Below are 27,314 nucleotides of genomic sequence, written 5' to 3' on the forward strand. Positions count from 1 at the left end.
CTCCCTGGATTATTCACTCTCTCCCACCTGTTCCCATCTGTTTGTTACTCACATACAGTAAAAATGTTATTGGCCCCCTCAAGCCCGTGACGCCATTCCTTCAAAGCCAACTTGACTGCAGGCAGTTCTCTATTTCCACTGTCGTAGTTCACCTCTGCTGGGGATAGCCACCTGGAGGAAAAGGCACAGGTGTGCAGTTTAATGTCCAAAGATGTCCATTGAGTCAACACTGCACCCACTCTAGCATCCGAGGAGTCCACTGCACGATGAAGGGAAGGTCCAGGATAGGTGAAACCAAAGTGGGAGCTGTCATGAGCCACTGTTTGAGCTCTCGAAAAGCAGCCTCCATTTTGGTAGTCCAAACAAAAGAGCTGATGGATCTCTCTGTGCTGTCAGTGGAGCACCACTGAGCTGAAGTTCCTGATAAACTTTCTGTAAAAGTTGGCAAATCCCAGGAATTGTTGGACTTGTTTCATATTGGATGGTTGTGGAAAATCTGACTGCTTGTGTCTTAGAGATTGCCATTAGAAAATCCAAAAATCTGAGATGCAAAGGGACTTGGGAGTCCTTGTGCAGAACACTCTAAAGGTTAACTTGCAGGTAGAGTCGGTGGTCAGGAAGTCAAATACAATGTTAGCATTCATTTCAAGAGGTCTAGAATAGAAAAGCAAGGATGCGATGCTGAGGCTTTATAAGGCACTGGTGAGGCCTCACCTTGAGTATTGTGAACAATTTTGGGCTCTTCATCTAAGAAAAGATATGCTGGCATTGGAGAAGGTTCAGAGGAGATTCACAAGGATGATTCGGGGAATGAAATGTTATCTTTTGAGGAACATTTGATGGCTCTAGTCTGTACTCGCTGGAATTTAGAAGGATGATGGGGGATCTCATTGAAACACTTTGAATGTTGAAAGGCCTAGACAGAGCAGATGTGGAAAGGATTTTTCCCATGGGTTGGGAGGGGGGAAGTCTAGGACAAAAGGGCATTGCCTCAGATTAGAGGGGTGTCCATTTAAAACAGAGATGCAGAGAAATTTTGTTAGCTAAAGGGTGGTGAATTTGTGGAATTTATTACCACAGGCAGCTGTGGAGGCTAGGTTGTTGGGTGTATTTAAGGCAGAGCTTGACAGGTTCTTGATTGGACGTGGCATCAAAGGTTTCAGGGAGAAGGTTGGAGAATGGGTCTGAGGAGGGGACAAAAAGGATCAGCCACGATTGAATGACAGAGCAGACTCGATGTGCCAAGTGGCCGAATTCTGCTCTTAAGTCTTATGGTTTTATACCTATCCACTGGTGCTCCTTTTATCTAGGCCTACCTTTCCTATCTCACCCTCCCCCCATCTGGTTTCATCTCTACCTTCCCCCTGCTGTCTGCCTACCTTTTCCCCCATGTCTGTTTCTACCTTTCACCGACCAACCTACCTCTCAGTACCTTTCCCCAGCCAGACTCCAACCTAGTCCCACCAGACCATCGTGCCTCCCTTGTCTGGTTACACTTATCACCTGACATCCTTTAATCTCTACCTTTCCCCTCTCCATCCCCATCCCCATGTGGTTCCAACTGACCATCATCTCCCACTTTATTTTGTTCCACATATTACCTACCAGCCCCTGTATCAACCCTTCCTTTTACCACTTTCTACTGGCTATCTTCTTTCTTTATTCTCAGTCCTAATACAGGGCCCTGATCTGAAACCTTGACCATTTCTTTGCCCCAACAGATGCTGCTTGACCCACTGAGTTTCTCCAGTGATTTACTTTTAATTTAATTCCAACATCTGCAGTCTTTTCTGTCTCCATTTTATCACATAGATTTGATGTCTGAACTCAGTATTGAACTGACATTTGTGGCAGTCAGTCTCTTCCAGTTTCCTTTTTCGATTCATTCTGGCAAGCCAAAGCTGTACTTTTCCATTTTCCTTTCTCCTTGATTCACTTTGTTTGGATTATCATCCATTATGAAATATGAAGATGGAGTCAACTGAAACAAAATACTGATGGATTTTCATGGGGAGTGGGGTGAGTTCTAGTATTTTATCAACCAGACTTAGACACAAGAGTCTCAGGACTTGCACCACCAGGTTCAAGAACAGTTACTACCCCTCAACCATCAGGCTCTTGAACAAAAGGGGATAACTACACTCACTTACCCCATCATTGAGATGTTCCTAAAAACAATGATCTCACTTTAAGGACTCTTTATCTCATTATCTCATGTTCTTGTTGTTTATTGCTATTTATTGATATTTGCATTTGCACAGTTTGTTATCTTCTGTACTCTGGTTTTGTTATAGTTACTATTCGATAGATTTGCTGAGTGTGCCCATAGGAAAATGAATTTCAGGGTTGTATATGGTGACATATATGTACATTGATAATAATAAAATTTAATTTACTTTACATTTTGATCATCATTCTTGTACCAGTTATAAAAAAAGATTATAGAAGAAAAGATCATAGGTAAATTGGTTTGTTATTGTCCCGTGTAACAAGGTATAGTGAAAAACTTGTCTTGCATACCGTACATACAAATAATTTATAACAAAGGTGCATTGAAGTACTACAAGGTAAAACAATAACAGAGTGCAGCATAAAGAGTTACAGTAGAAAGAAAGTGCAGTGTTCATAACACAGTGAGGTGCGAGGTCACAACAAATAGGTTGTGAGATCAGCAGTCCATCTTATTGCAATGAAGTAGCATTCAATAGTGAGACAGAAGTTGTCTTCGAGTCCCTAAGACCATAAGATGTAGGAGCAGAATCAGGCCATTCAGCCCATTGTGTCTGTTCTACCATTTCATCATGGCTGATTTATTATCCCTCTCAACCCTATTCTTCTGCCTTCTCGCCCTAATTTTTGACACCCTTACTAATCAAGAACCTGTCATCCTCTGCTTTAAATATACACAATGACATAGCTTCCATAACCATCTCTGGCAATGTATTCCATAGATCCACCACCCTCTGGCTAAACAATTTGTCAGTAAGTGCTATGAATCAACCTTTTGAATCGTTTACCCAATGGGGATGGAGTATAAGAGAGAATGTTCCAGGTAGGTAGGATCTTTGATTATGCTGGCAGGGTTTACTGAGCACTGAGAAGGATGGACAGAGTCCATGGAGGGGAGGCTGGTTTCTGTGATACACTTAACTATGCACAACTCTCTGCAGTTTCTTGGGTAAGGTACAGAGCAGTTGCCATGCCAAGCCATGATGCATCCAGAGAGGATGTTTTCAATGAACATAGAAACGGAACAGTACAGCATAGCTAAAGGCCCTTCGTCATCACAAACAGCAGAGGTCTCAGCACAGATCCCTTCAGAACACCACTAATTATAGAGCTCCAGCTAGGATAAGTCCCTTCAACTACTACCCTCTCTCTTCTGTGGACAAGCCAGTTCTGAACCTGAACAGGCAATTTACCATAGATCCCATGAGTCTTAATCTTCCGATGACCCTCATGAGGGACCTTGTCAAACACTTTATTAAAATCCATGGTGATAACATCTACGGCTGTACCTTCATCAAACACCCTTGTCACCTCATCAAAACACTTAATTAAGTTAGTAAAATACGACTTGTTCCGCACAAAGCCATGCTAGTTCTCCCTAATCAGGCCATGGTCTTCCAAATGCTCATAAATCCTGTCCCTAAGAATTCTCTCCAGTAAATTTCCTACCACTGAAGTGAGACTCACCAGTCTATATTTTCCAGGATTATCCCTATTTCCCTTTTAAAGAAAATGGTGCATCAATTAAAATTTAGTAAGAGTCAAAGAGGACATGCCAAATTTCTTTAGCCTTCTGAGGAAGTAGTGACATCCGTAAGCATTCTTGGTTGTAGTGAAATGGAATCGGGTTTAATATTATTGACATATGTCGTGAAATTTGTTGCTTTGTGGCAGCAATATATTGCAATGCACGGTAATAAAAACAAATATCAATAAGAAGTATATATTTTTAAAGAAATAAATAGTGCAGCAAGAGAGGGAAAAAACTACTGAGGAAGTGTTCATGTTTTATATTGTCCAATCAGAAATCTGATGGTGGAGGTGGAAGAAACTGTTCCTGAAACGTTAAGTGTGAACTTTTAGGCTCCTTGATGGTAGCAATGAGGAAAGGTCATGTCTTAGGTGATGGAGGTCCCAAGTGATGGATGTTGCCTTTTTGAGGCATTGCTTTTTGAAGGTGTCCTATATGCTAGGGAGGCTAGTACCCATGATGTTGACCATGTTTACAACTTCCTGCAGCCTTTTCTGAACCAATTGCCCCTCTATCCCAATGGTGATGCAACCAGTTAGAATGTTCTCCCTGGTTAGTCATAGAAATTTGCGAGTGCTTTTGGTGACATACCAAATCTCCTCAAACTCTTAATGGAAGTATAGCTGCTGTTGTGCCTTCTTTGTAATAGCATCAATATGTTAGGCCCAGATTAGATCCTAGGGACTTGAAACTGCTCACCTTTGCACTACTGATTCCTCAATGAGGGCTGGTGTGTGCTCCCTCAACTTCTTCTTCCTGAAGTTGAGGAATGGTTTGTGTTCCCTCGACTTCCCCTTCCTGAAGCCCACAATCCTTGGTCTTACTGACATTGAGTGCAAGATTGTTGCTGTGACACCACTCAACTGGCTGATCTTTCTCGCTACTGTACGCTTCCTCCTCGCTTTCTGAAATTCTGCCACCAATAGTTGTGTCATCAGCAGGTTTATAGATGGCGTTTGAGCTATGTCTAGCCACACAATCGTGGGTGTAGAGAGAGTAGAACAGTGGGTTAAGCTTGCATCCTTGACTTGCACCAGTGTTGATTGTCATCGAGGAGGAGATGTTAGTTCCAATCCGCACCAACTGTGGTCTCCCAGTGAGGAAGTCAAGGGTTCAGTTGTAGAGACCAAGGATTTGGAGCTTGTTGATTAGAACTGAGGGTATGATTGTGTTGAATCATGATTTAAAAATTGTTAAGTCAGATATGGCAAATGTATGTGGATAATGTAAGCACCAGTCGGAGGAGCAAACTAATCACAACTTATTGCTTCCCAGAACATAAACTAAATCGTAGTGTCAATGTGGTTGGATCAGGACAGACTATTGGTGATGTTCACTCCTAGGATCTCTCAACTCTCTCACCCTCAACACCTTTGATGTAAGCAGGACCATGTGCATTGTCTCCTTTCCTGAGATCAATGGCCAACTCTTGATTTTGCTGGCATTGATGGAAAGGTTGTTATTATATAACGACATCACTAGGCAGCAACAGAAATGCTGTACACTATGCCATTGGCAGATTATGATGCCATTTAGTATTCTAATGCTGTTATTATGGAGTTCATTACTCCAACTAATTTTCTTGCTTAATTTTGCAAGGCATGTGTTAGTTATCAAGTGTTCATTGACTACGCTTCTCTAGCTGTCACAGGAAACAATGCAAGAACAACAGCAACTAAGATCCTTGCTGCGATGGAGAAGGCTTAGAGAAGAAATTCAGAACTCTGAAGAAGAATTGCAAGTTCTGAGGTGAGTGCAGGTACATTGCTCATGGGAGAGATAAGGGAATGCCCTACAATGAAGAGTAGGACTGCATTGAGTAATAGTAGGGCCTTGGCATACAAGTCCAAGGATCCCTGAAGATGACAGCACAGTAAAATAGTGAAGAAGGCATATAGGATATTGACCTTCATTAGCATGGGCATAGAACATAAGAGCAGATAGGTTATGCTGCAGCTTTGTAAAAGCTTTGTTAAGCCACAACTAGAATAATGTGGACAAATGTGGTTGCCACATTAGAGAAAGAGTGAGATTGTATTGGAAAAAATGCAGAGGAGATTCATTAGGATGTTATCTCAGATTCAGATTAAGATTCAGTTTATTGTCATTTAGAAACCACAAATGCAATGCAGTTAAAAAATGAGATAACGTTCCTCCAGAATGATATTACAAAAGCATATGATAAAACAGTCTACACCAGAAAATCCACATAACGTTTGGCAATCCCCAATCCAGAGTCTGGAGCGGCTGCTGCGTATTAATATTGCGCTACCATCTTAGCGTGATCCCTGGAAAGGTGCTCCAAATCCATCAGACAAAACAAGACCAAAAACTAAAGCTACAAGACCTGCACAAAACCACATAGTTACAACATACAGTTACAACAGTGCAAACAATAGCATAATTGATAAAAAAAAAGACCATGGGCACAGTAAAAATAGTCCAGAGATGTTAAAAGACTATAAGTTCGAAAGAAACCACCACACAGTTTCCACAAGTCCTCAGGGTCCCGATGGACTCGTCATTCCACGCAGGCGGCAGAAGGGAATACCCCTGTTATGGACTTTCACGGCGCCACCAAACTCAGTCTCACAGACGCTGCACACAGTGAAAGCACTCCGACCGCAGCGGACTCCGAGTCCGTTGAACCGCCGAGCCTCCGACCGTCCCCTCCGGCACAGCTTCTCTGAGGACCATCCTCTGACGAGCGTATTAAGACGTCCCCACCAACGGCCACCGGCAACGCAGTCCCGAGGACTGGGGGCCTGTTCTTCTCAGCAGAGTCCCGGACCTCACAGCAGCAGCAGCAACGAAGAGGGCTTTCTTGGAGATTTCCAGATGTTCCTCCATGCTCCCACGTCTGTTTTTCATCAGATTAGGATTGAGCACGGCACCCTGCTTAACAAATACAGATATCAGCTCCGGAGTAGCCGCTGCAAGCTGCCTGCGTTGCGCCGCCATCTTGAACAATCTTGAATCTGGATGGAATGTTTCAGATCTGGGGAAGGACAACTGATGAGGCTGCGTTTGATTACTTTGCTTAGTTTTGGAATCAGAGCCTCACAACATGGAAGCAGCTTCTTTGGCCCACAGTGTTCAATCAAGCTCCCATTTACACCAACCATACATTAATATTATTTTATTCTCCCCATTTTTCCATTGGGTCGCCAAATTCCATGACTCACTTAGACACTAAATGTAGTCACCCATGTAGTAATGGAGAATGTGAAAACTCAATCGCCTGAAGTCAAGATTAATCTGGCATTGCTGTCACTGTGAAGCAATGGCTTTACTTGCTGTGACACTACTTTTTGCTGTAAATTCTGTCAATATACTACCTTAAATTCATCACACACTAACCACTGTTTCTATGAATATGGTTCCTACACTAGAATTTAACATCTCAAAACAGGTGTGCAAAGTCTACAGCTGCAATTTAATCATCACAGTTCAAAAGGACAAAAAACTTAAATTCTCTGATAAGCTGAGAGAAAATTTCATATTAATGTCACTGAAATTCCATTGGGAAAATACAAGGGGTGATTGATAAGTTTGTGGTCTAAGGTAGAAGGAGTCAATTTTAGAAAACTTAGCACATTTATTTTTCAACATAGTTCCCTCCTACATTTACACACTTAGTCCAACGGTCGTGGAGCATACGGATCTTGGACCTTCAGAAAGTGTTCACAGATGGGTGGTTGATAAGTTCGTGACCTAAGGTAGAAGGAGATGAGTTATACAGCTCTCGTTACATGCAGAAAGTTTGAAGTTAATAACTCATCTCCTTCTACCTTAGGCCACAAGCCTATCAATCACCCCAATGAGTTATTCACTTCAGACTTTCTGCATAATCACTTAAAGAGTTGAACTGCATGTGCATGTAATGAGAGCTGTATAACTCACCTCCTTCTACATTAGGCAACGAGCTTATCAATCACCCATCTGTGGACACTTTCTGGAGGTCCAAGATCCGTATGCTCCATGACCACTGGACTAAGTGTGACAATGTAGGAGGGGACTATGTTGAAAAATTAATGTGCTAGATTTTCTAAAATTGACTCCTTCTACCTTAGGCCACAAACTTATCAATCACCCCTTGTACATTAACTGTCTCAAAGTACACAACCATATAGCACAATGCATTTAAATTCGGTGCTGGGAATTGCCCATATTTTCTTCATCACTGACCCTAAAGTAACAAATTATTAAACAAAAAAGGTGCAGCATGTGCTTTCCTTTTTCTGGTACTTCAAAAACTCGGTTCTTTTCAATGACTGAACTCTGTTCCTACATATTCATTGTCATAGATGGAAGAACTTGTTAATATCTTAATAAGTTTTCAGTAAGCTGGTTGAGAAAGGAATATAAACAGCATCGGCAAAAGCATAATTAAAATATACATATACAGATTAAGGGAGTGGGAAAGAAGTTGTCAGATGTTCATGTAAAGCAGGAAATTGCAGTGAGTTACTTTGTGTGAAGAGGTATTCAAAATTATGAAACATATGAACAGAGTTGATAGTACGAAACTTTCCCTTTCACAGAGATGTCAAAAACTGGAGGAGATAGGTTTAGGGTAAGTAAGAGAAGGATTAGGGAGGATCTGATGAAGAATTTTATCACCCAGATTATGATGGAATATGGAATGTACACTCAAAGTAAGTGTTGGAAGCAGGTATTCTGTTAATGTTTAACATATGTCTGGATGAGAACTTGAATTGCCAAATCGTAGAAGTCTAGGAACTGTGTGCTGGTAAATTGAATACAAAGGGGTAATTGATCTTTAACATAGACTTGGTGGGCTGAATGGCCTGTTTCTGTGCTTTGGCATTTTGCCTTTTTTTGACATTATTGTTTTGTTGCCTTATAACATGATTTTAGGTTTGTAACACAATAACAAGAAGCATGTATTTGAACAAGACAGTCCAGGTCTCCTGATATTTGATTGTTGTCATAATATAGTTGCCTGTTAAGTATCATGGTAATGTTCAGCTTTAATCTGAATATCTTCCAGAAGTTTGACAGACTTCATATTCTGAATGTACATATTCCAGACCAACATGATATATTAGTTTGGCTTGGCCAAATCCTCTCTGGATTCCAGTTAAAAATTCTTTGGGCTCTGAGTTGTAAACATTTGGGTAACTACTGCATTTTTGAGCTGCTTTTAAGTAAGTGATGTAGCTAGAATTTATCATTTCGCTTGAGCTATTTGCTCTTTGGCAATATTTTTACGTTGTGTTTCTTTCTTGAAATATTTATTTCTCCTTAATATTGTTAAGTTTTAAACTCATCCAGCTCCATCATGGGTACTAGCCTCCCCAGCATCCAGGACATCTTCAAAAGGCGATGCTTCAAAAAAGTGGCATCCATCATTAACGACCCACAACACCCAGTACATGCCCTCTTCCCATTGCTACCATCAAGGAGGAGGTATAGGAGCCTGAAGATACATACTGCTTCAGGAACAGCTTCTTCCCCCTTCCATCAGATGCCTGAATGGACAATGAACCCGTGAACACTACCTCACTAGTTTTCCCCTCTCTTTGTGTACTAGTTATTTAATTTAATTTTCTTTTTTATATCTACTTATTGTAACTTGTAATTTTTATTATTATGTATTGCTATGTACTACTGCCACAAAACAAATTTTGCAACATATGCCAGTGATATTAAAATTAATTCAGATTCTTACTCTGATTCTCATTACCATTGTAGAGATTTTCCAGCACAGTAGGAAGTAACTTAGTGTTTTCTTGTTCTGTCACAGCATGTCATCTCCCAGCTGGAGCAGTATAAAACTAAATCCACTATTGTGTACTTCCCCATAGTTCTGCTTCATTATTTATTACCTATGCCTCTGTATTTTTCCCTTAAAAGGTGTACTAGTCAACCACTGACTTCCCAGAGCATTCCATTCTGCAGCAACTCTTCACATTGGGGAAAAAAAATTCTTACTTAATTAGCATTCTGTTTGTCTATGTTCAATGAGATTGTTCCAGTTTTTTGAATCTCCGCGCAGATTCTCATTTCTGCTCTTAATTTGTTGATTCCACGCTAAATAGGCTTTCAAGATCTATAACGGGGCACTTAAAAGTAGATACTATTACCTAAGTATTGTATTGATTTATTATTCTTCATCTTAACAATGATTTCAATCCCTTTTTGTAAAAAAACCAGATTTATAGATCTTCTTTCACATGCCTTCACTTTCAAAGAGTTATATTTTTAAAACCAAAGGCATCTGTGCTTTTTCATCTTCCTTGTTATCTTCCCCAAAGCAAATATCTTTGTTACCCACATTAAATTGGAGCTATCACTTGTTCTTCTGTTCAGTTTACCAATCTATATCTTCCTGTAATATCTTAGGGATCAAAATTTTAGTTGCTGGTATTAATTGTCTTTTTGCATTAATTTTCCAGTATTTGTTTCAGTTGACTTCACTGCGAGAGAATATCAGGAAGGAAGTACAATTGGTGCACATTGTTATAGCATCAAATTAATACTAGTGACAAAAAAACTAACATATACCACTTAGCATGTGAAGTTTAGCCAGCTTTTTATTTGCATCCGCAGCAGGTGTTGAGATAGTCGTCCCTGTTCCAAGGCCAAGTCCTTGAAATACCAAGAAAATACTGACTCTGGGGTTTATCTCTTATGGTTCTTCCCTAATCTGAGCAACATCCATTTAACTTAACTCATTACTTCCTACTTAGCAATCAACTTTGTCACTGTTGCTACATCTGCCTTCATAACATATGGCAAATAAGACTTTTATAAGGCAGATCTCGCTTTGGCTTCTGAAAATACATTACATCTTTTGTAATCACTTTTTCTATTGTGTTTGTCATCACTTCAAACAGACTAATTAACTTTTGCATTTCATTTTAACTGTGTGCTGCCTGAATATGTCCTCTTGGTGACAAATATGCTACCGATGCATTCTTCAGTCTAACATGGATGCAACCACTACATGTATATTCTTTCGCACCATTATAAGAGTCAGTAGACTTGTTGCATGCAACCTGTGATCTGTGTTTTTATACTGTTTCTGGATGGCACTCTATATAAATGCAGATTTAGCTTTTTCTGCAGTACATTTAATGTTGCAGAGAACGGGTAAATCCAAACGCAAGACACTGGCACGGAGATAGAGTTGGGATGCAGATGAGGGCATGAACGTGGCTGGAGTTGAACGGCAAACAGGAGAGTGAATGGAAAGGCAGGCAGCTGACAACCCTACATCTTGATACAGAGTGTTGCTAGAGCTGAAAGGTGAAAAGGAGACAGGCGGCAGGCAATAATTATCTTGACACGCAGAGACAGAGTTACACAGGCAAACCTCGGTACTGAAGTAAAACTTAGAATACACAATCCTAAGCAGCCGGGAACATGAATGACCACATTGGCTGAAACAACGATCTGGCGATGAGTGGATGCAAAGCCGGGGTATTTATGCTGCAGGTTTAGATGAGAATCAGGTGCTGCAATCGAGGAGCCCGGGAGAACGCAGGGAAAAGGGAATTAGGAGAATATGAGGAATCAACGGTCGGGACTGTGACATTTAATCTGTGGCGTTTAATGAATATAGCCGTCATTCATCCTTGAAAATGTTCCATTAAACCTTCGAAGTCTGGATGAAGAGGGTCTAAGATTCGAAGTATTTGGAGAGCAATTTCGTCCTCCGCTATCTGCTACTGATTTTGTCCTGTTTTACTGCCAGCTCACCTTTTACTTCAGCTTCCATGTCAAATATGTGTGGTGCCATATTGCAGTGAAATGCAACTTTTCTCTGGTGACGGGTACACCAATTGAGCTTCATTTGGTAGAGCAGGTGAAGGACATTTTTGTCCAATGTTAAATCAATTTAAAATCTCTTCAACTGTAACTGAATGACTGTTATGCAATTGTTCTAAGCATAAGCTTTGATCAGTTGGAAGACTTATATTTTCCCTTGTCTGTCCTACAGGAGATAAGAATGTTGAATGATTCCCATGTTTCAGCATGCTGTCTATGTTGTGGATAATTGTCTCACTGTGATTCATGCCAGTGCAGTCGATGAAAAGGAAAAGCAATCAAATGTGAATTAAGGGAAATTATATGATTGCTGCTTAATGGCAGTGTAAAATAATGGTGGTGGTGGTGGGGAGGAGGCGGTGGTGACGTAATTAATTCTCAGTTCATTGCTGAGGAGTGGAGATAGTTTTGCCAGATCTCCATCCAAGATACACTTCTCATGGGACTCTAATTTTAATGTGAGGCTAAGGAGGTTATTTCTAGAAATGTCATGATTTTATCCAGATGTTATAATTTCATCTGTGTAAAATAGGAGTGCATGATTACTAGGGAATATTTGTAAGCAATAGAAGTGACTTTAAGAACAGATTGAAAGATTAACTTTCTGTATCATCTTCGGCAGTATATTTGATTACTGTTTCTCGCTCCACGTCTAATGTTACAATTTGCAACATAGTGCTGTTTAAATTGTACAGCAGTGTTGTACAATGAGGTCTCGAAATATGGACGTGTAGTTCTTTTGTTTCAGCGCAATGCATGTGAAAACTGATATTGTTTCTCTGGACTGGAATGCAGTTACCATTGTTTCTCAGGTCAAATGGTGCTACTTAAGAAATTTAACCTAGCTTTTATGTTTCCGAGGTAAGCTTTTGCCTTTGACAAGTTTTTGCCAAATAAAAACACCATAAAAACACCATTCTGAATGCGCTGTCAGCAAAGTCAGGTCATATTGCAGTTGTATAGTCAGGCTGCGAGGAGTATTACGTACATTTCTAGTTGCTCTATTAGAGGAAGGATGTGGAGGCTTTTGAGAGGCTTCAGAAGAGCTTTGCTAGGATGCTGTTCATATTTGAGGGTATTAGCTATGTATATGAGGCAAGGTGGTACAAACTTGAGTTTTTTCCTCTGGAATATCGGAGGCTGAGGGGAGATCTGATAGAAGTTTACAAAATTATGAGAGGTGTAGGGAGTGTAGATAGGCAGAATCTTTTACACAGGGTAGGAATGTCAAATACTAGAAGACAGTTCACATCTGGCGATCACAGGAATGCCCACAGGAATGTGTTTGCCTGTCATTTGGGCATAATGACAGACAAACACATTCCTGTGGGCATCGAAAAAATTCTTGCCCTAGGCTTCTGTATATAGATTGTGCCAAATATCTAATTTTTGGAGTAAGTGGGGAGAGAGACATTAAGGTAATCTTTTGCTGTATATGCAAGCTGTAAATTAGGTTTGGAATGTATATACAGTGGTGCTAGAAAGTTTGTGAACCCTAGATAAAGAGAATCCAATTAAATGGTGATTAGTGGTTGACATCCAACTATCTCGGAGGACAATGGGTGATGATGATCATGATCACAAGCCTGGGTGGAAGGTATGGAGATTCTGAGATGCCCAGTCGTCAAGATCTCCCTCATGGCCTCACCAGTATAGTCCAAAGGAAAGCTTATGAAGCAATATGCTTGGCACCAGCTTGGCTGTAGGAGCTGCCAGAAGGATGTTCAATGACGTCCAACCACCTTAGGGGCTCCGCTCTGGATTTGCTGTCTGGCTTTACTTTTGTAACCTTTGTCTCTCGTGAGTCTGGTCATGAGGCAGTAAGGCTATTTTTCTATAGCTGGAAATCTGGTTTACGAGCTCCAGGGCATGTCCAAGCACCTTTGGGCCTGCATGCTACATATGCAGGGGCCAGACCTCCTCCCTGTCCTTTGTAATTCAGCCTGAGTCTGAGAGGAGTTCAGTTTCTCTGTGTTGCCAGCGAGGAGGCTTGCTGTTGGAGAGGCTATGTACTGGCAGGGAAAGACTTACACACTCACCTCTCCTTTTCATGAGACTGTTAGCCAGCAGTGGAAGCTGAAAATGAGAACAACAAGCACTATCCACACTAGACGCATCACAACAACCATTTTGACCCAATTAAATAAATAACACAAAACCCATTATATTTATTTATTTATTGCAAAAAAAATGATTCAATATTACATGTATTTGTTGGAAAAAGTAGGTGAACCTTTGCTTTCAGTAACTTGTGTGATCCCTTGTAAGGCAATAGCTTTAATCAGGCGTTTCCAGTGATAGTTGATCAGTCATGCACATCAGCTTGGAGGAATTTGAGGCCATTCCTCCTTACAAAACTGCTTCAACTCTGAGATGTTGCTGGGCTTCTTTGCATGAACTACTTGCTTCAGGTCCATCCACGACATTTAATAGGATTAATGTCAGGAATTTGACTCGGCCATTCCAAAATATGAATTTTCTTCTTTTTAAGCCATTCTGTTGTTGATCTACTCTTGTCTTTCAGATCATTGTCTTGTATTATCCAACTTATATTAAGCTTCAGGTGATGGACCGCTACCCTGACATTCTCCTGTAAAATGTCTTGATACAATTTTGAATTCATTGTTCCCCTCAATGATTGCAAGCTGTCCCAGCCCTGAGGCATTAAAGCAGCCCCAAACCATGATGCTCCTTCCACCGTGCTTCACAGTTGGGATGAGGTTTTGGTGTTGGTGTGCAGTGCCATTTTCCCTCCAAATGTAGCAATGTGCATTTCTGCTGAACAGTTCAACTTTTGTCTCATCTGTCCACAGAACATTGTCCCAGAAGCATTGTAGAGCATCCAGGTGGTCCTTTGCAAACTTGAGATGTGCAGCAATGTTTTTTTTGGAGTAGTTTACTTTCCTCCATGGCGTCCTTCCATGAATGCGGGAGTTTGGTAGGAGGCAGCAAGTGGGAATAAAAGGATCCTTGTCTGGTTGGCTGCCAGTGACTAGTGGTGTTCCGCAGGGGTCGATGTTGGGACCACTTCTTTTTATGCTGTATATAAATGATTTAGTTGGTGAAGTAGATGTCTTTGTTGCCAAGTTTGCAGATGATATGAAGATTGGTGGAGAGGCAGGTAGTGTTGAGGAAACAGGTAGGATGCAGAAAGACTTAGACAGATTAGGAGAATGGGCAAGAAAGTGGCAAATGAAATACAATGTTGGAAAATGCATGGTCATGCACTTTGGTAGTAGAAATCTATGTGAGGACTCTTTTCCAAACGGGGAGAAAATCCAAAAATCTGAGATGCAAAGGGACTTGGGAGCCCTTGTGCAGAACACCCTAAAGGTTAACTTGCAGGTTGAGTTGGTGATGAGGAAGGCAAATGCAATGTTAGCATTCATTTCAAGAGGTCTAGAATACAAAAGAAGGGATGTGATGCTGAAGCTTTATAAGGCACTGGTGAGCCTCACCTTGAGTATTGTATACAGTTTTGGGCTCCTCATCTTAGAAAAGATGTGTTGGCATTGGAGAGGATCCAGAGGAGATTCACAAGGATGATTCCAGGAATGAATGGGTTTTCATATGAGGAATGTTTGATGACTCTGGATCTGTACTTGCTGGAATTCAGAACGATGAAGGGGGATCTCATTGAAACCTTTCGAATGTTGAAAGGCCTAGACAGAGTAGATGTGGAAAGGATGTTTCCCATGGTGGGAGAGTTTAGGACAAGAGGGCATAACCTCAGGATAGAGGGGCGTCTATTCAAAACAGATATGTGGATACATTTCTTTAGCCAGAGGGTGGGGAATTTTTGGGATTTGTTGCCATGTGCAGCTGTGGAGGCCAGATCGTTGGGTGTTTTAAAGGCACAGATTGAAAGGTTCTTGATTGGACATGGCATCAAAGGTTACGGGGAGAAGGCTGGGAAGTGGGGTTGAGGAGGAGGGAAAAAAAGGATCAGCCATGATTGAATGGTGGAGCAGACCTGATGGGCCAAATGACCTAATTCTGTTCCTATGTCTTACGGTCTAACACCATTTTTGTTCAGTGTTTTTCTTATAGTGGACACATGAACAGAGACTTTAGCAAGTTCTAGAGATTTCTGCAGGTCTTTTGCTGTTACCCTTGGGTTCTTTTTCACCTCCTTCAGCATTGCACATTGTGTTCTTGGTGTCATCTTTGCAGATGCCCACTCCTAGGGAGAGTAGCAACAGTACTGGGTTTCCTCCATTTTTAGATAGTTTCTCTTACTGTGGACTAATGAATACTTCGGTCTTTAGAAATGCTTTTGTAGCCTTTTCTAGCTTCATGCATCTCTTATAATTCTTCTAAGGTCCTCAACGCATGGTACACATAAACAGATCTTTCTTGAGAAGAGCAGGCTCTGTCAGTAACCTGACTTTGTGTGTATTTTTTACAGGTCAGGGCACCTCTATAACTCACGCCTCCAATCTCAACTTATTGATTGGAACTCCTGACTCCAAATAGCTTTTGTAGAAGGCATTACCCCAGTGGTTCACATACTTTTTCCCACAAATACCATGTAATATTGGATCATTTTTTCTCAATAACTAATTGAACAAGTATAATGTTTCTGTGTTATTTATTTATTTGGGTTCTCTTGATCTAGTTTTAGGACTTACATGAAGATCTGATCATTTAGGTCATATTTATGCAGAAATAGAGAAAATTCTACAGTGTTCACAAACTTCCTAGCACACTGTACATAAATGTATGAAGTGTATTTAATGAGGTTGGTGAGTGGCAGATACAACTGCAGGAGAGATAGAGAAGGGGAAAATAGAGAATTACCAGTTATGATTAAAGAAAATCTTTTTTAGGATTTCCTTGGCATTAGGAATGACTTGCTTAAACTCCAATTTTGTGACTTATGAGGAGGTCAGAGTGTTTCCATGGATGGAGCAGGAGGTGGACGTTTGGGTAGTATGTCAGTGCCATAGTGCTTTCACTGTATATACTAGTCTACTGTGTTATCAGTACCATTCCAAATGCTCGTTCTCTACAGCTGAGTGCTTATAGACCTGAGATTCTCATGAATCAGCAGTGTCTTTGGACATTTGTAAGGAGACATTGAGCATATCCTTGTATATCTTTTCCTATGTACATCTGTTATCTTTTCTTATAATAAAAACATGAAGCAGAGTGGCTGCTTTGGAAGTCTGGTGTCATGAATGCAAACAATGTGGCTCAATTGTTGTAATCAATTGAATTCAACTAGAGCCTCACTGCTGTTGATGTTGTCCTGGGAAAGGACACTGATGCTAGTTAGTTTGTCCTCTTAGTGAATTTGGATGAATCTGTGGAGATAGAGTTGATGGTGTATTTCCAGTCCCTTGAAGCGTCTGCTTCAGTTGTCCAGATTTTAGAGATCACTGCTTCCCAGCAGACAGTGAATTTGGGGTCTTAGCATTCAAATGTCCTTTCCCTCATTTGACCAATATTATGCTGGGGCACACAAGGTAGTGGTAATTTTCATCCTTGATATCTGCTGTCACTGAGAGATGCTGAGATATGGGAATTAGTCAACATTTTCTACGATAATGCTGAAAACCTTTATTAGCAGAGGGTAGCGTGGTGCAGCATTGGGAGGCTATTGAAGGAGCTTTGCCTTGTCAATGTTGAGCACTGGACCCCTCCTCTCTTAGGCTCACAGGTCCAGAGATTCAGGTTTGATTCTGACCTTGGATGCTTTCTGTTAAGTTTTGTGACTTCAAAACATTAAACTAATTCAAAGGAAAACAAGAGAGCCAAGAGATGCGAGTCAAACTTCATTCTTTACTTCAAGTGAGGTGCATGCATATCTCGTGGTAGCATCATGACATATGCAATTCACATATTTTTACATATAACCTCTAATGAATTATTTAATGAACAAAAATGCTTAATCAAACAATATATTTACAATATTACTCAAATATTACTGAAATTTTAAAAATACAACACTCCTCCATGCTTAGTTATTAACTCTTAAGTCAACAGAGAATGCATCTAATATACTATATAATGCAACTATTATACAGAATTCCACAGCCTAGTGAAGTTTTAAATTGTCCCATTCAGGCCTAATGATTTAATCACTGTGGAAGCACTCTTACTCATGTGGGATAACATCTTTCCTGAAAACGGGGGTCACTCTGCTTGTCAGGTGAGATTGTGGCTGTGAAATAATCTCAGGCTCTGGGGCCTCCTCCGTGGTGGTTGTAGGAGTTGACTCTGAGATGCAGGAAGTGGTGCTGATAGCTCTGGCCACCTTCTCCTTTTCTTGGCTTTCTCTCTGGAACTACTTTGATCCTTGCTTCTCTCCTGGTTCCGCCTTCTTCCTCTCTCTTTATCCCACTTTTTCTTTCTCACGTTCCTTCTCACCTTCACACCTTTTTCTTTCTTGCTCAAGTTCTTTCTTTCTATATCTTTTCTCCTTTTCAACTTCTTATCTTCCTTTTTCTCACCTTCTTTCAAGGATGTGCATCTTGATCTTGAGAAGATGCATTTAGTCTACTGAAGTATTCTGTCGCTCCCTTTACAGTCTGATCTCTCCTCTTGATTTCCTCATTTACAACACCATCTGACGAATCCTCTGTTTTTGTATCTCCATTGACTCCTTTCTTTTTGACCTTCCATTAATCCAGCTAGGTTTTGGTCTTTGCATCTAGTTTTACAAGCAGCTTTTTGTCTCCCACTTGAAGTTCATGCAATAACCTTAATGCACACAGAGTTGAACATGTCTATCTTTCCAATGTAGCCAGCCATTTCTGCTCTGAATTCTTCCATTTTCTGCTTTTTTAAAAACATGACTGAATCTACACGTGAACGGCTGTTTTTCTTTTATTTGCTGTTCCCCCGACACCCTGACACAGTGGTGTCAAGAAAACAACCTCACCCTCAATGTCACAAAAACAAAGGAGCTGGTTGTGGACTACAAGAGGAATGGAGATAGTCTAACCCCTATTGACATCAGTGGATTTGGGGTTGAGTGGGTGAACAGTTATAATTTTCTCGGCATAAACATTACTGAGGACTTCACTTAGTCTATTCACACCAGCTGTGTGGTGAAAAAAAGCACAGCAGTGCCTCTTTCACCTCAGACGGTTGAGGAAGTTTGGTATGGGCCCCCAAATCCTAAGAACTTTCTACAGGGCCACAATTGAGAGCATCCTGACTGGCTGCATCACTGCCTGGTATGGGAACTGTACTTCCCTCAATCACAGGACTCTGTAGAGAGTGGTGCGGACAGCCCAGCGCATCTGTAGATGTGAACTTCCCATCATTCAAGACATTTACAGAGACAGGTGTGGAAAAAGGCCCGAAGGATCATTGGGACCCGATTCACCACAACCACAAACTGTACCAGCTGCTTCTTTTTAGGAAATGGTACCACAGCATAGAAACCAGGACCAACAGGCTCCAGGACTTCTTCCACCAGGCCATCAGACTGATTAATTCATGCTGATACAATTGTATGAGGGGTGATTGATAAGTTTGTAGCTTACGGTAGAAGGAGTCAATTTTAGAAAACCTAGCACATTTATTTTTCAACATTGTCCCCTCCTACATTTACACACTTAGTCCAGCGGTCATGGAGTATACGGATCTTGGACCTCCAGAAAGTGTCTACAGCAGGGGTGATTGATGTTTGTGCCAGAGGTAGAAGGAGATGAGTTATACAGCTCTCATTATATGCACATGCAGTTCAACTCTTTGACTGATTATGCAGAAGGTTTGAAGTTAATAACTCATCAGTTGATAACTCATCAGGGGTGATTGATAAGTTTGTGGCCTAAGGTGAGATGAGTTATTAACTTAAGACTTTTTGCATAATCACTGATAAACAGTTGAACTGCATGTGCATGTAACAAGAGCTGTGTAACTTATCTCCTTCTCCCTTAGGCCACAAACTTATCAATCTCCTATCTGTGGACATTTTCTGGATGCCCAAGATCCGTATGCTCCACAACCACTGGACTAAGTGTGTAAATGTAGGAGGGGACTATGTTGAAAAATAAATACGCTAGGTTTTCTAAAATTGACTCCTAATTCCTTAGGCCACGAACTTATCAATCACCCCTCGTGTTTCTGTTATATTGAATGTTCTGTTGTACATACTGGTTATTATAAATTACTATAAATTGCACATTGCACATTTAGACTGAGATGTAACGTAAAGATTTTTACTCCTCATGTATATGAAGGATGTAAATAATAAAGTCAATTAAATTCATTGCTGCGCTTCTAACAGGTTGTTAGCTGTCTCGGGTTTGTTTTAAAAGTACTTCGTCACCATTCATATATTTTATGACTTAAAAACATTAAACTAATTTAAATGAAAGCAAGAGAGCTGGGAGATGCAAGTCTAACTTCGTTCTTTACTTTAAGCGAGTTGCACACTTATCACATGGTCTGATGATGTATGCAGTTCACTTATTTTTACATATAACCTGTAATGAATTATTTAAACAAAAAAGAATGCTTAATTAAACAATATATTTACAATATTACTCTAATACACTGAAATATTAAATGCACACCACATTCCATTACTGCGTGAGTTTATTTTGGATGTCCCAGTTTCTTCCCACATCCCAAGATATGCTTATATGTTAATTGGGTACTGTAAAGAACCCAATTAGAATAACTACATTTCCAAGGAACCAAAAGGGGAGTAATGTATCTATTTTATATCCTTGCTGGGGAAGAGAAAAGGATAGGAATTACTGGGATATTTGATATAATCTTGTGATTATCCATCAATGAGGTAGTTGTGATTTTTAAAAATTTATACCTTGTTTAAAACACAGACAGTAGTTTAATATTGGTGGTAGGCAACTTTTAGAAACAATAATCCACAAAGGAATTGATAATTGCTTGAACTAATATGGTCTAGTAGAGGAAATACAGCACCAATTTATTTCTGTAAGTTTTGCTTGCCTGACTTTATTTGAGCATTTTTTGATTATCTAAATGAGGTAGATAAATACAGAGCAGTTAATGTGCTTATGGACTTCCAAATGCCATTTGATAAAGAACCATTCATTAGGCTTTTAGATAAAATCTGTGACTCTTTCTCCGGTTCAGTATCTGCACTGCCTTTTTTGTATGTGTTTATTAGAAATACAGTTTTGTGGGGTGCCGTTTCAATCTTTGTATTGGCACAAAACTTGGAAAGAATTATCGCAAGAATGTCAGGGTTCATGGACTCCTCTTGCATTATGACTCTCACTGCAATTCTCCCACTTATTTTCTCTTACATGCCCATCAATATCCCCTGATTTTTCCACTACTCACCAGTTAACCTGGCAAGAGGTTTTTTTGATAAAACTTCACCCCAAAGGCAACCCACCTTGTCACAGGGAAAATGTGCAAGTTCCTTACAGACAGCGCCTGAGGTTGGGAATGAACTTGGTTATTGGAGCTGTGTGGGAGCACCGTTAACTGCTGTGCCTCTGTGCCACCGTATGATTGAGACTCCTAGAATCACAACCAGTTTTCTGCCAGCTTGTAGACTTTTGACAGAAATTTGTAGCTAACTATAATACTTCAGGCAATTTAATTTTTATGAGATTTTAATTATACAGGCCTAACAAGGAGAACACAGGAGAAGTGAACAGTACTGGTGCAACAATCATCAAACATGGTCGAAATCCAGGAAAAGTCTTTATGCAAGTTCATTACTTAAAGGCAAGAGCTTCCTTTTAAGTATATATAGTACAATTATAAAGTTAACTTGGACATATTTTGTGGCAACTTGCTGTAATTCAGTGAGTGATCATTCTCTCAATGGAGGTGAAAGGATGAATATTGGGGTACATCACTTCCAAGGTTTTCCTAGCTTCACCTGAGGGTAAAGTGAATTAACTTTGTACAAAGTCCATTGGATTGTGGAACTCAGTCATTACGTATTGGATCAATTGAAAGTGAGAAATTTTGTTGGTATGGGTATCGGTGAAAGCAGAACACAGGCAGGAATGCAGAATTGAGGTGCCAATCAGCATTACCAGTCTGAGTGGTGGAACAAAATTTAAATCTCAAATGGCCTACTGTTCCATTTGATTAAATCAGAATTATTGTTGCTGCCTCCTTTCTGGCCAATTGGCTTCATCAAAAGAAATAGGCCATCATTCAGCATTAGGTTTTAGGTTGTTTTGCAGTATGGAGGTGTATGCTGAGCAACTCCCAACCTTTTTAATGGAGATACCTACCTTGTCTAAAAAGGTAAATTGGAAGTGAATTAATTTTTAAAAAATATTTTAAATTTATTTCTAGCACTTTTAAGATATTTTAAAATCTTTTTTTTAGTTACTTTGCTCTACGTATCTGGAATAACCTTCCAGAGGATCTGAAGTCTGCCCCAACTTTAAGCTCTTTTAAATTAAGGCTTAAAACTTATCTTTTCACTGTAGCTTTCAATTAGGATCTCCTGCACTGTAACATTTATTTATTAAATCTATTTTGTGCAATTTCATTCTCTTATGATATCTGAAATTTGATGTTTGATTTGTATATTTTGTTCTATGTAAAGCACTTTGAATTACCTTGTGTTTGAAAAGTAGTATATGAGTTGTTTTTAAATGCCTCTTACAAAAGACTACCTGGTAGGAACCTCAAGATGTGTTGCCTGACAACTAGATGCTGTTAGTTAACTACTTTGCCTCTTGGGAGAGTCCAAAGCATCAGACCATCTAGAGGACATGACCTGCAGGGCTATAAAAAGTAAATGTGGTCACAGGAAAAGTGCAGAGGGCTGAATGCAGTTAGAGAGCCAGATTAACTATGATTTGACTCATTATTTTTTAACCATTTGAATAATTCAGCTTTTGAAGCACAGGTATTTGCATGAGCACACATGTTGAACTAATTGCTTTAGTTTCTCACATAAATATTGCATCTTGTTTGATGGCAGCTGCTGGGCCTTTGAATTTGATTTTGTTCCATCAAATAATATTTGTACAAACTGCATTTTCTTCATGTTGGATTGAGACATAGATTTTAGGTTTTTTAATATATTATGAGAAAAAGTAAATGTATTTGTGAAGATGTCAGGTTTAATCAAAGCCCTGGTGTTGAGTAGGTATTAGTGATTATTTTTTTAACAAATTGCCGAAGGCGTAATTAAGTCCTTCAAGTAGAACTATACAAGGGAAACTGATATATATCAAAATAATGGTGAGTAATTATGCTGGCTATGTTGAAATGTTATCTGCATTTTAAATGCTCAACTTTTAATCTGCTATTTTATACCACCAATTATATTCCTTGTTAGTCATCTGTCACAATTTCCTGTTTTTTGATTGTGAATATTTTTTAGGGTTATTTTCTGCTCCATTACCTTGAGAACCAAGTGGGACAAAAGGCTTTTCTCAATTTTTTGGGGTTATTTGTGGAGAGGTTTCATGGGCAACTAATTCTTTCTCAGGTGAGTTACTTTGTAAGAACTATTTGTTTATGTTATTTTAATGATGTAATTGTGAGATATGCAACATTTAACCTGCAAAGCACACAAACTGTAGAACTTCTATAATTAAGAAAAAAAATAACTAAAGTAGCTATGGCCTGGAAATATCCAGTGTATCCAGCAATGCCGTGATAAAAATTAAGAACTCTGTGCTGCTGAACCACAAACTATAAATGGAGCATCTTGTCTAATGTTCCTTTCACTGAAGCCAGTGTTCTGCATTTTTAATTCACTGCGTACATTAAGTATGAAGATCAAGTGAGGACAAATCTAAGTGTGCTAAAACAAGCTGTAAATTTTAAAAATCTAGTTTTTTAAAAACTATTATTTGTTGAATTCTAATTCCTGTTTGTCACAGTTGTTATTATTTCAAAATTAGGATTTTCTACACATGTTTATGGAGAATTTTTCAGAACTTGGAAGGTAAGTACAAAAGATATTTTGTTTCACAATTTAAACATGATATTTAGTCCAGACATTGAAAAGATAATTTGGAATTTTTTAGTGGTTTACTGAGCAACATATTAACCCTCTCCATAAGGTAATTTGGTACACCTTGTAATGTCGTGGGTTTATCCATTAAAGAAAGAATTTTCATAAAATCAGAAAATGTTGAAATAGAAAAGAGGCCATTTAGTCCATCATTTTACCCCATTTATCTTCCCCTTCCCCATGAGCCCAAATCCATTTCCCCCTTTATTTCAACTCCTTTTGAAAGCTTTTACTGATTCAGTAATAACTTTAAAAGGGAACAGAGAAGAACTACATCAGAACAGCTCTGTGTAAAGGTTAGTACTCATAGAACCATAGAACATTACAGCCCAGAAGCAGGCCTTTTGGCCCTTCTTGGCTGTGCCAAACCATTTTTCTGCCTAGTCCCACTGACCTGCACCTGGGCCATATCCCTCCAAACCCCTCTCATCCATATACCTGTCCAAGTTTTTCTTAAATGTCAAAAGTGAGCCCGTATTCACCACTTCATCTGGCAGCTCATTCCACACTCCCACCACTCTGTGTGAAGAAGCCCCCCCCCCCCATGTTGCCTTTAAACTTTTCCCCCTTCACCCTTAACCCATGACCTCTGGTTTTTTTTCTCCCCTAGCCTCAGTGGAAAAAGCCTGCTTGCATTCACTCTATCTATACCCATCATAATTTTATACATCTCTATCAAATCACCCCTCATTCTCCTACGCTCCAGGGAATAAAGTCCTAACCTATTCAACCTTTCTCTGTAACTCAGTTTCTCAAGTCCCGGCAACATCCTTGTAAACCTTCTCTGCACTCTTTCAACATTATTAATAGCCTTCCTGTAATTAGGTGACCAAAACTGCACACAATACTCCAAATTTGGTCTCACCAATGTCTTATACAACCTTGCCATTACGTTCCAACTCTTATACTCAATACTTTGATTTATAAAGGCCAATGTACCAAAAGCTCTCTTTATGACCCTATCCACCTGTGACGCCACTTTTAGGGAATTATGTATCTGTACTCCCAGATCCCTCTGTTCTACTGCACTCCTCAGTGTCCTACCATTTACCTTGTATGTTCTACCTTGGTTTGAGCTTCCGAAGTGCAATACCTCACACTTGTCCGCATTAAACTCCATCTGTCATTTTTCAGCCCATTCCTCCAACTGGTCCAAATCCCTCTGCAAGCTTTGACAACCTTTCTCACTGTCCACTACACCTCCAATCTTTGTATCATCAGCAAATTTGCTGATCCAATTTGCCACATTATGTTGCTGTTTTCTACAAATTGTCTTAAATCAGCCCCCTTGGTAATCAGTGCTTCTGAAATTGCAAACCATTTTTCTCTATTTAATCAGTCAAACCCCTTCTTAGTTTTTGAGCCTCACTAAAACTTCACTTGGTCTCTTCTGCCCTCGTGAAGAATTTACCCAGTTCCTCTATGGTACCATTTTGAAAAAAAAATCCTCTATAATCGTTCTAAGAAATTGTTATCCTTCCTTGAATGTGTTGGTCAGTCAGTTGTAGGTTGGGCTTAACTAGATCTTTCTAAAGATTTAACCTCTCTTTCATTTCATTCACTGTTTCTAAATCAAGTGAATTATGTTCATTGAAGTCTGTTATTCCATCTTCAAAGTCTTGAATTTGTACATCTGCTTATCTTCCTGCATTCTTTTGAAACATTATATTGTTTAGTTAATATTCTCGTTTTTCTCAATCTTAATGATTCAAATTTGATCTACTTAGTGTTCATTGCCAGTCCCATTGAGCCCTCCTGAAGTGTGTGCTGAACCTCCCCCTTGCTGTTTATTTAGTGTCATCTGCCGATGGAAAGAATAAGCTGTACGTCTCGAGTTTTATCATTGATACCCTCCGGAAAAGAGTCATGGTATTATACCCATTTCCCTGTGAAATTCGCACTGTTGTCTTGTAGCAGCATCAGTTTCCTTTGGGTGCTGTGGCTTCTCCCCACCTACCAAACACATGCAGGTTGATTGCTAAGTTAGCCACTATAAATTGCCTCTAGTATGTGGGTGAGGTGCAGAATCTAGAGGAGAGGGAGTTGAGAGGAATGTGGGGGGCAATGAATAATTATGGATAGTGTCACAAATCTCGTGACGTTGAAAAGGACCAGCAGAAATGGAACACTCCTGGAGTCTGGTTTACTATAAATTAAGGCTATATTTATTACTACTACGAACTAATATCATTAAAACTGGATAATACGATACAGGTTATAAACTATTATATATATATATCTATCTCTGCGTAAATGTGTGTGTGTGGATACAAAGATAATAGTCCTGGAGGTAGATATCAGTCTTACGGTATCAGGTAAGTTTAAGCCGTTCAGTTCACTTTGTGTTGCGTCGAGTTGAATTGATGGAGAGAGAGAGAGTTAATTGAGTTGATGTTTATGTTGGCAGCTTTAGTTATTCTTGCTTCCGAAGTCTTTAGAGTCACTTTGTGTGAACTCCCAGACAGACACAGGTGGTCAGAGCCCCTTCTAGTGAACGGTCTAATAACCTACAGCACGGGTTCACCACCAGCAAACCCCCACAGGCAAGCTCTTACCCACACTGGTAATCACGGGTCAAAATTAATCGTTCCTTGGCCTCCACCCTCGTGGTGGTCTTAAACTCCACCAGTGGTTTCTTGGGTAGCTTCCGCAATTCTCCCGTGTCGTGTCTCCTCTGCCGTTATCCGACCAAAGCATCAACTTTTTATAATCCATTTGAAATTCCAGCTGTCCGTTAGCTCAACTGCTCTAAGCTGTTACCATGGTGACTTCCCAGCTTGTGTCTCAGCTGGCACCGTACTCTCTCTCTCTCTCTCAAGGTCACTATTAAAAGTGTTATCAAAACCAAGTCAGAGTCCTCTCTCTCTTTTAATTGCCTCCTTGTTCATTAGGACTGCCGAATTTTCTAGCAGTTTCTCACCTGCATGACAATAGAATTAGTGTAAGTGCGTTCTTGATGGTTGGCAGGTATTTGGTGGGCTGAAGGGCTTGTTTCCCTGTTGTATCTCTAAAGGTGCAGGCTCATTTAATATTGCTCTTCACTGAGATTTAAAGTTGTAAGTAAGTTTATTATCTCTGTGCACATATGCCACTATATACCACCCTGAGATTCATTTTATTGCAGGCATTCATGGTATATACAAGGAAACACAATACATTCAATGAAAAACTGCACACTACAAAAACAGACAACCAATGTGTATAAGACAACAAATTATGCTGAGACAAAGTAAAAGATAAACAAAATAATAATAATAAATACTGAGAATGTGAGTTGTAGTGTCCTTGAAAGTGAGTCCATAGTGTGTGGAATCAGTTCAGCGTTGCGATGAGTAAAGTTGTCTCCACTGGTTCAAGAGCCTGATGGTTAAGGGGTAATAACTGTTCCTGAATCTGGTGGTGTGGGAGCTGAGGCTCCTGTATCTGACGGCAGAAGCAAGGAGAGAGCATGGACTGGATGGTGGGGGTCTTGATGATAGATGCTGATTTCCTGTGACAGTGCCCCTTGTAGATGTGCTCAATCGTGGGGAGAGCTTCACCTGTGAGGGATTGGACTGCATCCTCTACTTTTTTTTAATGTTTTTCCTTTCAAGGGCATTGGAGTTTCCGTAACAGGCCACAATGCAATCAGTCTGGATGCTTTCCACTGTACATGTATAGAGGTTTATCAAAATTTTAGATGGCATGCTGAACCTTCACAAATTTTTAAGGAAGTAAGAGACTGGTTGTATTGTAGGCCCCTTGTTCAATATCAGGTTAGGATGCAAGTATGGAGAGAGACAATATTTTGAGCCATGGAGTCATATGCAT

At 39.9% G+C, this 27,314-nt stretch overlaps 1 protein-coding gene across 6 annotated transcripts in view; it reads left to right on the plus strand.

Moving 5' to 3' along the window:
* Positions 1–27,314, plus strand: part of aopep (aminopeptidase O (putative)) — a 218,363-nt gene that overhangs the window by 76,533 nt on the left and 114,516 nt on the right. For all 6 annotated transcript variants that reach the window (XM_073071267.1, XM_073071275.1, XM_073071285.1 and 3 more), the window contains exons 7-10: positions 5,403–5,509; positions 21,136–21,238; positions 22,866–22,973; positions 23,392–23,435. In XM_073071267.1, the coding sequence (XP_072927368.1) occupies positions 5,403–5,509; positions 21,136–21,238; positions 22,866–22,973; positions 23,392–23,435 (362 nt within the window). The remainder of the gene's footprint in view (positions 1–5,402; positions 5,510–21,135; positions 21,239–22,865; positions 22,974–23,391; positions 23,436–27,314) is intronic.

This window comes from Hemitrygon akajei, chromosome 2 (assembly GCF_048418815.1).
Source record: "Hemitrygon akajei chromosome 2, sHemAka1.3, whole genome shotgun sequence".
NCBI lineage: Eukaryota > Metazoa > Chordata > Chondrichthyes > Myliobatiformes > Dasyatidae > Hemitrygon > Hemitrygon akajei.